The 16025-nt window shown below is 40.7% G+C and overlaps 1 protein-coding gene across 1 annotated transcript; it reads left to right on the forward strand.

The window, feature by feature from the left end:
• The first annotated feature begins 1384 nt into the window (after positions 1-1384).
• Positions 1385-5611, forward strand: LOC116675839 (mannose-binding protein C). Its single transcript, XM_032507385.1, has 5 exons — positions 1385-1419; positions 2067-2232; positions 3807-3857; positions 5007-5063; positions 5173-5611. Exons 1-5 carry the CDS (start codon positions 1411-1413, stop codon positions 5553-5555), a joined length of 666 nt encoding a protein of 221 aa, XP_032363276.1. The 5' UTR covers positions 1385-1410; the 3' UTR covers positions 5556-5611.
• The last annotated feature ends 10414 nt before the right edge of the window (positions 5612-16025 follow it).

Genomic DNA, 16025 nt, shown 5'->3' on the forward strand with positions numbered 1-16025 from the left:
TTTATGGCTTCTCTAAAATGTATTGTATTGTAATGTATATGTTATTTGGACATGGGTTAATGGGAAATACATGTATTTATACATATATAAATACATATATTTATACATGTATTTTCAGAAAGCATTAAAGTTTTGTTAAACAAGAATGAACAGTGTAATTTAAGATTTATTCGTTTGATTTGAGACAAATTGCAATTTTTTTAAAATAAATCCATCAGGAAGACGTTGTTTAGGGAACACACACACACACACACACACACAGCTGGCTCGGCAACGTTAGCTAATGTCCGCTAGCATACAAACGGGCTAACTATAGCAAGTTAGCTTTTTTATAACGTAACAAAAACCCATCCATGTTGTAGGAGCAAAGGTTATTTCATGTAATAAATTGATGGCTCAAAAGGAGCACTAACGCCACAGGTCTTATGTTGACAACGTGGACTAGGCTAACGCTGGTGTGCTAACGTTAGCAAACACCGGCGTAGCGTTAGCTAGCTGTCTAAACTTGTAAAAAGCCGAACAATATCCCCACCTGGACTGTGTTTCACTTTCCCTCCAATATTATCATCAACATAATAAAGACACCTGGACTCGGTCGAGACCAAAAGTCATATTGGGCAAGACCAGTGGCCGAGACCGAGACAGGTCCGAGTCCAAGTACTACCGAGTCCGAGACAAGTCCGAGTCCACTGAAAAATGGTCTTGAGTCCAAGAGTCCCAAAAGTGGCGGTGCAACTCCGTAGGTTGCCCAAACTTTTGCAGATGCCGTTTTTTTGTTTTCTGTTTTTTTGAAAGTGTAAATAATGGAAATCTTATCTAACTTTTTGTGACATATTATACAAATGTCTAATCTGTCATTTGATGCCTTTTGGAAATTTTGTCATCTTTTCTTGGCTTCTTTATGCACATTAACACAAATTTTTACCTGGGGTGCCCAAACATTTGAGCCCCACACATTGAGAGAATAAATTGTTATGCAAGTATTTTTAATACTTAATTTGAAATCGGGTATCCTACTTTTTACTTTCTACTTAAGTAGGGTTGTCCTTGTGGTACTTATACTTTTACTGAAGTAAATATGTCTCTGGTTATTTATCCTTTTACTTAAGATTTTACTGAAGTTCAGTACTTCATCCACCATTGGCTTGCTCCTACTTTCTTTATGGAATACAAATCTAAAAATGCTTTGCTTGTGTTTCATGTGGATTGAAAATGCACTCACGGTGTTGCAACATGTTTGTTTCCAGACTTTGGAATGCCCTTTCTGATCAGACATGTTGAAGCGGTGCTTCGTTTAAAATCACTCCTCAAAACACACTCATATTTCTTATACAAATGCACTCTCACCACGTCCTCTATCACTTTTCTTTGGAAGTACCAAAGAACAGCACATTCTGCAGATCATTTTTCATGTATTATGTGAGTACCTTTCTGTTTAACACTGTTTGGTGCTAGATTTAGTGTAATTTAAATTCTTATACAACAGCATACTTGGTGTTGCACTGAACACAGGCTGTAATAGAATTGTAATTTGCATTTTGGAAATTCAGTCTTTCTTCACCACATCTGTATATATTGCAATGAAAATCTCATCAGTTTTTCTGAAGTGTTACAACGAACAGAAGACTACCGGAGACACAATGCTCCAAAGACAAATTCCTCGTATGTGTCCTCATACCTGGCGAATAAAGCTGATTCTGATTCTGATTCTGACATCATTTATGGTTGACATTATTTGCCAAAGATTGAGTTATTAAATAACCACCTTTGATTTCATGTGACTGACTTTGAGCCAGTGGTTGTATGGTCTATGATACAACAATATTCCTGATGTAGCCTGAAAAAGGGCAAAATCTTAACTATAATTCTATTACTGTAGATTTCAAAGGACTTAAAGACATTTAAATTTCAGAATGTTTGATCCCAGTGACAAACAGGTTATCAGTAATGTTAAGGTAAAGTTTACCTCTTTGTACCAGAAATCTTGCCTGCTCTAGTGATCAAATATACTGAAAGAATAAAAAATTATTGCTCCAATAAATGTTATGATGCTCTGCATTCTGAAGATGAGGATGTTCCTACTGTTCTGCGTCCTCTGCCTGATGTCTTCTACTGGCTACAGTCAGCTTCCAGGACCTCCTGGTCCTAAAGGTGACCCAGGACATGATGGGCCAGCTGGGCCACCTGGGCCACCTGGGCCAGCTGGGCGACCTGGGCCACCTGGGGCACCTGGTGGGTAATATTGACTTCCACAATCTCGCTCCTTGGAACACTCATTCTGACCAAACTCTAATCATTATTAGTCTGAATTCTGGCACCCCTCTGTTGGCCAGGCAGATCAGTTTGTTTTTAACCACAAGCTTTATCCAATCTACCAAGAGCTTTGTGAGGTCACTTATATATTTTCTTCATTTGACTTTCTGTGTCAGCTGCAACAAGTCCTCCGAACCATAATAAAAACACTCTAATACAACCCACACAAGCAATTTCTGTCCTCATATCAAAACCAAAAAAACACAACTGTCACAGTTTTAAACACATTGTTAACACTGTGAAACACTTACAGTTTAGTTAGGTTTATGCTTATTTTGTTTTGTCTGCGTAACAAAACTACTTAGTTAAGTTTAGAAAAGGATTGTGGTTTGGGTATAAAGGAGAATAAAGCTGAAATGCATTCAGCAGTCTTCCAAAACTTTCATTCCCTGCTCAGCCATTTTATTTAGTGGGTGTATACAGAAAGATGATTTACATAATGGGTGTAGTATATAGTTGTTTAACATAAATGTGGGCTTAAACATCAGTGTTTTACATAAAAGTTGGTTAGTACATCATATTATATGCTATACTATTGGTTAAAGAGAGACTGGGTGTATTAGGCAAGTTTTAAGGTTAACACAGTTCACTGACGTTTTAATAAAGAAACAATAGCTCATTCACACAGTCACAGCTGCAAATTAATCTTATCTTACCCTACTGGCCAGAGCCAGGAGTGTCCGGCTGGTGTTCTTCTTCATTTCTCAAGGTTTCAAAATATTCACATGATAACTTTTAAACAATAATACTCAGTTCAGTTTTCATACAATATAACTTTGTTCAGTCTCCACAGTGACATAGCTCCGTTTGTTCTGTAAAGTACAAAACAAATTCCCCAGTTACTTTAATTTTCAAAAGTGGACATGAACCCCAGTCTCCTGGGTGAAAAGCCTGTGTTCGTTTGACCAATCCATACCCCAACTTGTCGCCTTATGTAGTACTTGGCAATCTTACATTGACTACTACAGCTACTATAAACGTAAATATGAGTTGTAATTGCTAAGTGAACAAACAACTTATGTTGGTGTTTTCAGAGAACAGTCTGGTCAGCTGTGAGAAACTTCATGAAACAATGACAGTGATGGGCCCAATGTATTTTAACTTTAATGCTCACCAGAGAATGAACCTTGTGACTCAGATCTTTATGAGTAATAAAGCAAAAATCTGTCTGAATGTTCTATCCATACAATATTTTGTTTTTCAAATAGACATCAAACACAACAAACATAGGTGGTGGTGATTGCACAATGTATATAACATATTTAATTTAATTCCCACTGTGTTACATCAACCAATGTGTCCTTGAGCAAGACACTTAACCCCTAATTGCTCCAGAGGTGTGCAACCTCTGATATATAGCAATTTTAAGTTGCTTTGGATAAAATCATCAGCTAAATGGCATGTATTGTAATAGCCTCAATGAGCTTTAGATTGTTGATCATCTTGTATGTCTCTTTCCCTGCTCTTGTACACATGATTTGTTGGACCAACAGGAGCGAGGGGACCAGTTGGACCGCCTGGATCTGCTATATTCTGTGGACGAGGTTATATATTTTCTGGATTCTAAAGAGCATATTTCATGAAATTACTTTCACAGGTCGGAGTCCATCCAGCGGCAGGTGCTTCGAGTACCAAACCTCTATAAATGTGCGCCTGTTCTACCAACTGAGCTAACCCAGCCACATGCTGTTGCAATATTAACTGGCGTAATAAACATATATCTAAAGGCTGGGACATATCGCAAAAGATACTCAGAGAATTTGATTTGTTTTAATTCCAACAATAAATTTGTTGTATTTCTGCAGAATACTGTAACCAGCAGAAATGCAGAACTGAGCACACTTCAGTATCTGTTTATCTATAGTAATATCGTAATATCGTTACCACGATAGTCAACAATGTTTTGAATACTGTATTGCATTTTTTCTCATATCATGCAACCCTACTTGAGACCCATCTTTGGTCTAAAGTTCTTCTATAAAGCACCCATTTAAAACCACACTCAAATAAACGGTCAAACTCTGTCTGAGACACATACATCAAGATACATAAATGTCAGAAAAGAGTGAACATTAATGGATTCTGGTTAACTCATCATTCAGAGAGTTCAGAGATAGAAGAAGAGAAGATACACTTTACCAGTGTTGGGCAAGTTACTTTTAAAAAGTTATAAGTTAGAGTTACTAGTTCTTTCAAATGTAACTATATTAGAGACTTCAGAAGTAACTAATGTGTTAGTTTCAAGTACATTTTAAAATGCTCAAATGTGACCCCACCTCCCCCCTCTTTAATGGAACTTAAAATACATGTGCATGTTCAATTATGTACGGTAAATCTGAATATTATAATGAAATGGACACTTAATACAAACATACAAAATATATACACTCTTTGTAGTGCAAATAACATGAGTGCCCTGATGTTTTTACTTGTGCGCTGTTGTGTGCTTCGAGCCGTGCTTGCATGTGTGTGCGTGTGTTTGTGTGTGTGTGTGTGTGTGTGTGAGATAGAGCGAGGGAGGAGTAAGAGAGTGACAGCAATTAGCTTCAAAACGAGCAGCAACGCTAGACTCTATGTTTTCTGACCACGCTGGGAAATCTGTAGCAGGCAAAGTTAAATTATTTGAGAATGTATGTTTTACAAAATGTGGACTCAGGTCTAATTGGTAACTGAACTTGATCTGTTTGATCCAGGTGTCTCTGGTCAGGAACTTGAAACCTTAAAGAACAGCCTCGCTAAGTTAGAGCTGGGTAAGTATCCTGTAAGACCAAGATGATAATACAGTTTGGAAGTTCTTGAACAATTGTTTTCACTTTATTCATTTCTGATTTGTCCCATGTTGTTCTCTTTACATTTCAGTTGTGAACTATGACTTTGTCCGAAGAGTTGGTCAGAAATACTTTGTGTCCTACAAGAAGAGAGACTCTTTCTCCAGGGCCGTCGAGTTCTGCTCCCAACGAGGCTTAGAGCTGGCTTTGCCCCAGAACGAGGAGGAGAACAACATACTCACTCAGGTGTTTGGGGATGATAACAAAACAGCCTGGATCAACGTCAACACTAACAAAGCTGAGGGGGATTTTGAGGCTGATATGAAAAACCGACCTCTGACCTTTACAAAATGGGGAGAAGGGCAGCCAGACAAATCCATCCAAGATACAAGCTGCACCATGCTGTCAGAAAACGCCTTCTGGAGAGTGACACACGACTGTTCTCTGAAGGCTTACATCATTTGTCAGATGTAGAAAGTTGTTGTTGCCTTGCAAGTCATGTTTTAGATATTGCTTTAAACAAATGTAGTCTCATACTCTCATCCTGTAAATCAAAAATAATGACTTTATCTTTATTCTCATTTTGATGGAGATTTCATGGAAACTTCAAGGTCCGGGTTAAGGAACAATAACCCAATGTTATAGTTTCCCACCAACATCCTTGTGATATGTATCTTAATCCCTCAAAAAAACACATCTTGATTGCATCAGCAATGTGGCATTATTACTCTTGTGCAAACCTTCCTCCACTAAAAAGAATTCTAGCAAATTATTACACTAATACTTTTTATGGCTGTGTAAGAACTTTTCAAATGGGGTGTGTTGAAACAAGCATGTATGACACAATAAAACATTCAGCAATGGTGCGGTCTCATTTCATGTATGCATTTATTTTAAGTTGTAGGGGGATTTTCACTCCCGTAATTTACAGTTCGAGGGGTTTGTCTGTTAAAGCTGATTTATCTGAACCAAACTATTTCAGTTTAAAAATAGGCTTTTTCTTATTTTGTGCCTTCTAAGCAGTTGATATGGCTTTGATGCCCAGCCAGTAACTTTCTTTGAGTGACGTTATTTGCTTTATTTGTCAAAAAGTAACCAGAAAGGTTACTCTCCCAACCCTGTTTGATAAAAAATTTGATCTCGGTAATATCGCACAAATAAGGGAGCATAACAATCAATCAAGTTGCCTCTATGAGGATCCACAGAAATAGACATGTTCCAACACCCGCAATTAAACCTGTCTCCTCAGCTTCTAGGCACCGCTGCATCACCTCCTCTTCAGCTGGAGAGTTTGCATCTGCGTTTGTGAGCTCACAGTTTAATGCCAAGAATGGTCTGGTCTCTCCCTCTTCCCCAGATAACATTCTCTCTGAGTTCCATTCCACATGCACTGAAATCCTAGACTCTATTGCCCCTTATGCTGTTAAACCTAAGGTGGACCCCTGGCTAAATGACACCACAAGGGCCCTTAGGCAACACTGCAGACAAGCTGAACATAGATGGAAAGACAATCTACACGTATCACTGGGTGTATTAAGGGACAGTCTATCACATATCAGAATGCTGTGGAGGTGGCGAAGATGCAGCATCTCTCTTCTGTCATAGCTAGCAATCGCCATGAACCTAGATTGTTGTTTAATACGATTAACTCATAAATCCATGCACCTCTGCTCCGACAGATGTGTCAATTAGTACATGTGAGAAATGTCTCGCTTATTTTATTGACAAAGTAGCATCTATCAGGAAAATAACCTAGTGCTAATTTTAAGGTCTTTTTATCTGCTTCTCCTACACACTCAGCTGTGTTTGAGGAATTTGTAGCCCGCTTCTCTGACGTAACTTAGTGAGGTTGTACAACACATGAAACCTACCAACTGTCCCTTAGACATTGTCCCCGCCAGAATGGTGAAGGAGGTTTTTAATAGCACCATTGGTGCGAGTCTTCTTACTCTTTTTAAGTAAATTGCTAAGTCTGTACTTTGTGACTTTTACTTGATTAAAGAAGTTAAATCAGTACTTCTACTTTTACCAGAGTATTTGTTAACACACTTATCTGTACTTCTACTTGAGTACGGGCAGTGAGTACTTTTGCCATCTCTGACGGTTATTGGTGTGCAGGTCACTTGATGTAATACAAGCAAATACATAAGGCCCCACCCAACAGTTTTGTGATAAGTGGCGTGCAACTGTATGTCAATGATCAAGCTTGTTGCTGTGACCAAGAAACCACCAGCAACATGACTGATACATCATCAGTTCCAAAATCTTGGATGCTAAATATTTGAATTCAAAGTCAGAATCCAATTAACATGTAAGACCAATACAATGCACGTCCGGCTTCTACATTTCCGCATGAGTCAGCTTCCCCAATTTCTGATTAACAGGAAAATAGCCGGAAGAGCACCCATGTGCAGCTCAAATTTAAGAAGCCATAAAGCAAATGCTTGTGGCTGAAAGATCAAGCGCTCATAAAACTAGCTATGCTCAACACTATACCAACATTGCCAGACAAGTCTCTGTGGCGCAATAGGTCAGCGCAGTCGGCTGTTAACTGAAAGGATGGTGGTTCAAGTCCACCCAGGGACGTTTGTTGCTTGAATAACCTGGTGTGAGTCAACTCTTGGATTTATAGTTCTTCAAACCATGTACAGGTAATTCTTTACGGTCATTGGTATACAGGTTACTTGATGTAACAGCAGTTACTGGCTGCTGACCGTCTATGGCTGGGCGGTCCTCTCCTGCCTGTACCATATCAAGGCCAGCATCACCTCCACATTTGGCTCCATCTTAAAGATGGACTCAACCAAACAGGTAATAAATCTGTGTAAAAGATATCCATGTTCTTAATATACGCCATTCACAGGGCTGCCAACTTTTCCCAAAACCTTGGAGTGAGATTTGGGGGGGCCAACCCATATTTTGCCACGTACAAAGCAATTTCTTTGGGTCTTTATCCTTCAGGGTTTAAATTGGGATTTGTTATATGTGGGGGGGTGGGGCTCTCCCTAGGGGGGTCTGGGGGTATGCCCCCCCAGGAAAAAAATTGAAAAATAAACCATTAAATGGCACTTTCTGGAGAGTTTTTTTGCATAAAAATGGAGAAATCAAGTCTTACATGATATGTGCAAAACTAGGGTTAAGAGCCTTTGCATTTTTGTAGTATCAACAGGTTTTAGGGCATTCAGCATTTACATTATATACATTATTAACTTCTTATGATATAAGAACTGACCCAGACAATGTGCCAAACATAATGAGCCACATGAAGAGACAGTAGCAAATCTCATCAACAGCTGAGAAGATTTGGGTCTGTGGGGAACAGGTTCAGGGGTCCCTGGTGTAGGGACCAGGGACCCAAAGTTAAATTAATGTTGAGGGATCAACTAAGACCACTGAAAGTCTAAAGAATAAGAACCACTGATCTACATAAATTCTTATCCTTTAACCTTTGTGCCAAGGTTCAGTATTGTTTGGCGCTCATCCTCTGGGCCCCCCTTACTGGATTTACTTTTTGGGAAAAAAAGACTATTTGTTCATTTTATAAAACATCAAATTAATTATTTACAGTTACATTTAGAGATGCAACGAGGTTAAAGAAGCACAATAGTGGCCCAACGTTGCAGTATAGTATATATAGTATAGGCCTAGTGTATATATATAGTATATATAGTATAGTATATATAGTATAGCTCAGATGTGTTTCATCAGATTCCTGCTCATGTTTACAACTTTGTGCACATTCAGAATATAACTCCTCCATCTCTGTTGTCAGAGATTTGGAGAGTTGTAATATAGTCTGCTGTGCGTGTTATTGCTCCGCTGATGGTGGATCTCACTCAGACTGTCTGACGGACACAGAGGCCCATTTGGGTCTCTGGTCGCTGACAAAGTTTATAGGCGGCTGTACGCTGCTCATTATCGGAGGACTAGACGGATCCAACGCGTCACTGCCCCCCCAGAGCGAGTCCACTAACATGAACTGAAGTTGCCACGCTACCAGCCGCGCTGCTCACCTCTGTTACAGAGAGAGAGGACACGAAGCGACGGACGGGTCTGTGATACTCAGAGCTCATACCTGGAGCCGGGGAAATGGGATGGATCGTAAAAAAAAATTTCTCAGTTTGCGACAATTCAAAACTTCCACAGAACGGGAGCGCTCTTGAACCCCCTCACAGTCTCTGAAGCACAACTAGTCAATCATAAGTGGTTCAACAGCTAAATCTATAGATAAACTCATCTTTCAGAAATTTGACCGACCGGGTTGACACTTCAGCGTGAGAAATCGGGGGTGTGGCGTTTGAGCGTGTGAAACCAGTCAAATGCGTGTGTCTCACGGCCAATGCGTGAGAGTTGGCAGCCCTGCTACTAGCTAACAGCTAACAGACGCTATTAGCTAACAGCTAACAGACGCTGACTAGCACTGGTCACTGCTGTTGTCTGAAAAACAACAAATGGAACAAAGTGTTGCGTTTACTGGTAAACTGGTAAACCTTGAGACTGACGTATTACCGACTGCTATCTGTTGAGTTTTCCTCACGCTACTCTGTCCTCTGTGACTGTCTACATCTAGAAACTTAGCTGCACGGGGTGCAGTGAACTACTCTGACTGGCTCATGAGCAGACGGCTTTATGGAGCGGGAGATGGGCTTTGCAAAAAACACGGAGCGTTCTATGAAATGACGCTTTATAAAAAATAATCGCTCGATCACGCAAATTTGATCGTGGGAAGTCCAAATCGTGATCGCGATTAAAATTTGATTAATTGTGCAGCCCTACGTGCAAGACAACTTATTGTTCCACATACAATAAAATCCAATATTACAGATTCCAATAGGACACATAAAGTAGAGATTTATTTGGTATTATAAGGCCAGCGCAAAGTGAAGTGTAAGAAAGTCAATGGATATGTAAAAGTTATAAAGTAGTAACAGAATAAACATGAATAGACAATCAATATCACTAGTGACATAGTACACTGTAGTAAGAGTCAGCGTACAGTACATGTGCATTGTGGTCTATAATTCATAAATAAACATGCATTTTCCTGCATGTTCTCAAGTGATAGCTCATGTTACATGGTTGTTACTCTTTTAAAAAAATAGGCTATTATGTTATGTTTCTCAAAATCAACTTAACAAATGTGACTAGCAGCAATACAGACATTTACTGTCCAGGAACTGACATTATAAACACCCCTATACAGGATCTGGAACTCACCGACAATTTACCACATGTAGTGTGTGAAATAGGTTTTGTTAATAGAGTTATAAGATTATTTTGATACACAAAGCATACTTTGATATTGATTTTTTTTGCAGATGCAGCAATGGAGGCAGAGCCGGGAGAGGAGTGACGGTGGTGGACAGCTACATTTTTTTTGCTTTTCTATTTTGTTTTTCACTTTTTTTTTAAATAAAGGTTTTGATAATGAGTTTCACGTGGTATTGTTTTGATTGAAGTTGAGGTTGTTGTCCCAAACCTAGCATCATACTGTGTATCAAATTAACTACAAACCTTTTTCTTAGAGAAAATGCAAACATGTTTGTTTTTTTATCAATAAATAAAATTAAAAAAATTCAGACATCGCAATTCAAAACATAAAGTTATAGTAAGGGAAATTGCAACTTATATATTGATCAGGTATCAACGGTTAAAAACAACAATGTAAACAAAACCATGAGGTAGACAGCGTAGTAATAATAAAAAGAAATATAAAGGAAATAAATCATTTTAATATTCTATAATTATTTTTTTAATATCTCACTAATTTAAAAATATACAGCATGAATATATCAAACTGCGCCATATGTTTAGACCCTTTGGAAGTGACGTCACACTCTAATCGCACAAATTATGAACGCCATGACGGGCTGCAGAAGAGCTCTGCTGTAGGCAGACGGCAAGCCAAATGCATACATGTTGATCCATAAACAATCTGCAGACCAAGCATGTGTATTGACTGCATTTCATCTTTAAATGACCGACATACAGCCAACATATGTTCATATGTAAATGAGTAACATATGTGTTTATTTCCACCAACACTAAAGTTGTGATGGTTAGAAAAAGTGTAGAGAAGACCCAAAAACAGCTTTTCATAGTTTTATTTGGTTTCTGTCCAGTTCGAATGAAGTGTGTAATACAAAGCTAAAATTATTATTTATTTACATGGAGTCTGGTGGGTTTAGCCATGCGAGCCTAAGCAAAATATACATAAATAAAACACGCCAGTTTTAATTACTTGTAACTTGTAATTATGTTTCTACGTTAAAGCATGGCAATGCAGCATAGCCCCAAAGAGGTGTTGTTTTGAGCGATATTGAGTGATTTCCCAAAGATTTCCCATTAAAGTCTGTAAAGAATTTTTGCACAGTTTTTCGCAGATTTCTCACGTTTTCATGTATTTTGTGTCCATTTGTTGGCAACGCTCCTTAACCTATAGTAGCCTACTAACGTTAGCTACTTCATAACAGCTAGCTTCTATCCGGTTAACAGTCAGCTAGCACGTCTATGCGCTCTAACTTAGCTAAATGTTTTAAATCGCAGAATACTTAGGTAACGTTACCGTTGTTTATTGTGTAATGCAGCTTTCAGTAGATGGCAGCTGATTAGACGACAAAATAACAATAACAGGTTTACTAACGTAACTTCTCTATGGTAATTAATTACGTTAAAGTTTAAATAACATACAATTAGTGCAAAAAATGCATCCATTTCTCTATTTTCCTAAGACAGTTGTGGGAAAATAATACAATGACTGAGGTGGTGATGAACAGGGCACTCAGGAACGGCCACGTAAAAGCTGGCTAAAAGTATATACTGAATTAACCAAAGACTAAATAAGAGTGTGTGTATGTGTGACATATTATATATTATGCTTTGCAGCTGGGTTACAGCAAAGAGGGAGAGAACAGGCAGGGCTATCTTAGTCAGATAAGCTACAGTGAGCACAGAAGAGGAGATGGTGAGGCCAAGGACACTGAAGTTCGAGGACGGTCTGATAACTCAGAGAACAGGACGTACAAACTAAGAAGGGAGTGAACATAGCTGTCTTGTGAGGTAAATAAAAACTGAAAATAATAGACAGGCAAGAAGGAAGAGGGAAGAGGCAAAGCAGGGAGTGTAACCCAGCAACAGTATAGCTGACCAATCAGGCCCCACAAGGGGAACCAATATAACCCTGAGCACACTATTGTTTAAGTGCCTTTTTGGGGGACCTCTGTACTAGACAAGTCTCCATCAGGTCCGTGCACGTAAAACTGCTCGGAAACGCATTTCATCTGTTGACCACAAGAATAAACGCTGTGTTAATTCATCATGGAGTCAGTTGTCAGTTTATAGAAGGATTTCCCCAACAAATTTGGTGACCCCGACGTGATAACGTAATTGGACAGGGGAATCCAACTGGACCTTGGCATTGTGTCCACGGTCCGGTTCAGCTCAGCCACCGGACTGACATCCCGCAGCCCGTGAAGGGGACTGAGCGGCGACACTGGGATTCGTTGGTGTGATCACTGAGAGCTCTCAACAAAAAAGGTACGCAGAAGCCTGTTTAAAATCAAAATTCTGTTATTGGCTGAAAACTAAATTGATGTGATCACATTTCAACTGTCGTAAGTGTTGTTCTAAGCGAAAAGTATTGATTGAATGTGCTGTAATTAAAGGGATATAAACAGATGAAATGTTGGGGCATGTGATGTGATTAAACAGAGAAAAACAACTAGAGAGTTGTGAGAGAATTGTTGAATAATACGGGTGGCGGTAGGAGAGGAAAAGGGACAAATAGTCAGAGGAAAATACGTCCAGATGGTTGACGAGGTAGGAGACTGCTAAGGACAGATAGTTCAGATGAGTGATTGTGAATTGCCACCCTTGGTTCTGTGTGAACAGCCTGAGAAAGAATTGCAGTTAACAGATTGTCATTGTAATATTACGAGTCCACCGCGAGTGTATTTGTGCGAAGGAGTGAGAGGTCACTTTTTAAGTTGTAAAGATTATAGAGATGTACATAAAAAGGCTCTAGATGGAGTCTTAATGAAAAAGTTGTTTGTTGTTGCATGTGTGATTTTTGTTGTAGTTTGGCTTGTTGGATTTTTTCTCACTGCTTATTTGTTGTAAAATGACGACCCCTTATGGTAAAGTGTTAGTAGGGGCAGTGAAAAAGTATGGCAGTAAAGGAGAGGAGAAAGTAGCAAAAGAGATTGTGAAAGAATGGGAGAGAGGAGGATGGATTGAGGGAGAAGGGGCGCCGTCCCCGGAGAAAGTGAATGAAATAGTGAAGTATGAAAAAAGTAAGTTGGAGTATGCGGAAAGGCAGGCAGAGGAGGAAAAGAAAAGAAAATGGTTTAAATTGACTAAACCAAAGCAGAAGGAGTATGAAGCGCAGAAAGAGAAATATGGGGTGGGGTTGAAAATGACAAATGCAATACAGAAACAATTGGGATTGACAAAACAAGATGACAAAAGTTCACCAAAAACTGAGACAGAAGCTGAACAGAATAAAACCGCTAGCGCAGAGAAAACCCCGCTGCCCGCTGAGGCGCCCCCGCCAACAAACCCTTTTTATCCAGACATAAGAAACCTAAGAATTTCCGCTCCACCGCCGCCGTATACAGGTCCAACGGCATCAAAACCCACAGTCCAAGCCCCAGTGGTAACTGCCCATTTACAGCCAAATGCATTACAAATAGACGTACCACAGGACCCATTGATACCGGCATTAGAGGGCCGCGTACAGGATTTAGAATGTTATCTAAATTTAATGGTACAGTCAGCGTCAGGGGGAGCAGCAGCGGCTCCACCACAACCAGCGGCCACAGTCCCAGCCGGCCCAAGCAAAGCTAGTACCCCATATTCAGCGTCTTTTTGCCAACAAAATCCAGAGCATTTTCACATGTCAGTAAAAGGACCCAGTCCACCTCACCATAGTACCCCACAAGACTCAGGAAGTAAGGAAGATAGCGAACAGTCAGACAGCAGCAGGGAAAGTGAGCAAACAGACAGAAGCTCTAGCTCTAGGGAAAGGACTAAAAAACGACATAAACGCAGGCCCAGATCTAGATCACAAAGTCCTCAAGACGTTTTTGTAGCAGGCACATTTAAAGGTAAATTTACCAACGAGGACCCTGACGAAGTTATGCTGCGAAAATCAACTAGAATAAGGGAAAGACTTAACAAAGAGTTCAGAGAGATAAGAGAGCAGCAAGAGCAGCTGCGTCTAACAGTAAATGAGCTCAGTGAGGAAGAGCAGACGCGCCACACACCAGAGGCGGGGCTACAATGCCCACTCCGCCCAGTAGGAGGAGGAGGAGGACTGTTGATGTACACCCCTTACAGTTTTGGTGACTTAGATGCTCTGTGTGCAAAACTCCCCTCCCTGACAGGAGGGGCTGAGCATTTCCTCACAGCTTTTAATAGTCTTACAGCAGGAGTGCAGCTGTGTTTGGGAGATCTCAGAGCAGTATTGGGTAGAGTAATGGGAGCAGATGAAGCTAGTGCTGCCCTCACCAGAGGGGGAGCTGGACCCACTGTTCCCGCATCAGTGCCTGCATCAGCAGTAACCCCTGGCATTTGGGCTGAGCTGCACCGCATGTATCCCACAGTTGGGGATCATGCAGCATGGCATGATTTAAAAAGACTAAGTGATGAAAATTTTGATGCCTATGCAGATAGAGCAAAAAAGATTTGGCAGCGTGCTATGAGGGAACCGTGGGACCAGTCCGCCGCCACAGTGGCGCTGTTCCGCCATGGGGTACTAGGGGGATTACCCACAGCAGTTCAGACACAGTTAGGAGGAGTAGTAGGCCTGCAAACAATGACCGATGCAACATGGGGCGAGAATGTGCGTCATTTCCTGTCAAAACACCAAAAAGGAGCAGAGCAACAAGAAGATGAATTAAAAAGACTACAAACTCAATTGTTAAAGAAACAACTGGAAGAATTAAACAAGCCCAAGCCCAGCAAAGCTAAACAAATGACAGTCTCACAGAACCCCCAACAGTCAGAAGCCCCAGTGTTGGAAGCAGTCACTCAACTCTTACAGAGAGCACAAGCTTCCTGGCCACCACCCCCACAACCACCATGGCCAGCGAACACGAGCCAGCAAAATTGGCCCACAAGAGGAAGAGGGCGAGGTTTTCAGAGAGGAGGAGGAATGACTAGGTCCAGGCCTGGAGGAAGGACCTCTCAGCCCTACTTCCTTTGCTACAACTGTGGTCAGCAAGGCCACTATGCAAGAGAATGCCAAGAGCCCCCAGCACAGCCCCCTAGAGGGCCAGGGAGAAATCCCTCACCCCAACCACACCCCGGTGACCCATGGCCACTGACCCCCGCTAATCAGGCCCTACAACAGCAATGGTATGACCAACAGGGTCCACAATGAAGGTGTCCTCCCACTGATTTTCATTTTGGTCTGACCACAGAACCCCTCATTACCCTCACTATTCAAGGTAAACCACATGTAATGCTGGCAGACACAGGAGCAACGTTCTCCTGTCTAAATTCCACCTACTTCCCTCCTTCAGCTCAAACTCAGTCAGTTATGGGAGTCAGTGGGACCCCTATCTTACAGCACTTCACACAGCCATTGTTAACCGAATTTAACTCACAAACACACACACATTCTTTTTTGCTTTCCCCTGCATGCCCAGTAAATTTATTAGGAAGAGATCTTATGTGTAAATTGAATCTGTGCATATGGATGAATGTGGATGGCATTCATGTCACTCCTGTTCCTCCAGTATCCACTCCTGATTCCCCAGTCACCATTCTCTCCCTCACACCAACCCCAGTGTCAGAACTACACCAATATGTATATTGGTTACGCCTGCTTCCCACAGGCCCTGACACACCCTCCATTCAACATGCATTCAACATCCTGAAACCAGCCATATACAGACTGCACCCCTACATGTCCCCACTCCCACAAGTACACTGTACTCTACA

Source organism: Etheostoma spectabile, unplaced genomic scaffold (genome assembly GCF_008692095.1).
Source record: "Etheostoma spectabile isolate EspeVRDwgs_2016 unplaced genomic scaffold, UIUC_Espe_1.0 scaffold00002315, whole genome shotgun sequence".
Lineage (NCBI taxonomy): Eukaryota > Metazoa > Chordata > Actinopteri > Perciformes > Percidae > Etheostoma > Etheostoma spectabile.

What these genes read in the sequence shown, in the direction of transcription:
- LOC116675839 (XM_032507385.1), top strand. An exon ending in TGCTATATTCTGTGGACGAG is followed by an intron (nt 3,858 to 5,006) that starts GTTATATATTTT and finishes TGTTTGATCCAG; the next exon opens with GTGTCTCTGGTCAGGAACTT. An exon ending in CCTCGCTAAGTTAGAGCTGG is followed by an intron (nt 5,064 to 5,172) that starts GTAAGTATCCTG and finishes TTTACATTTCAG; the next exon opens with TTGTGAACTATGACTTTGTC.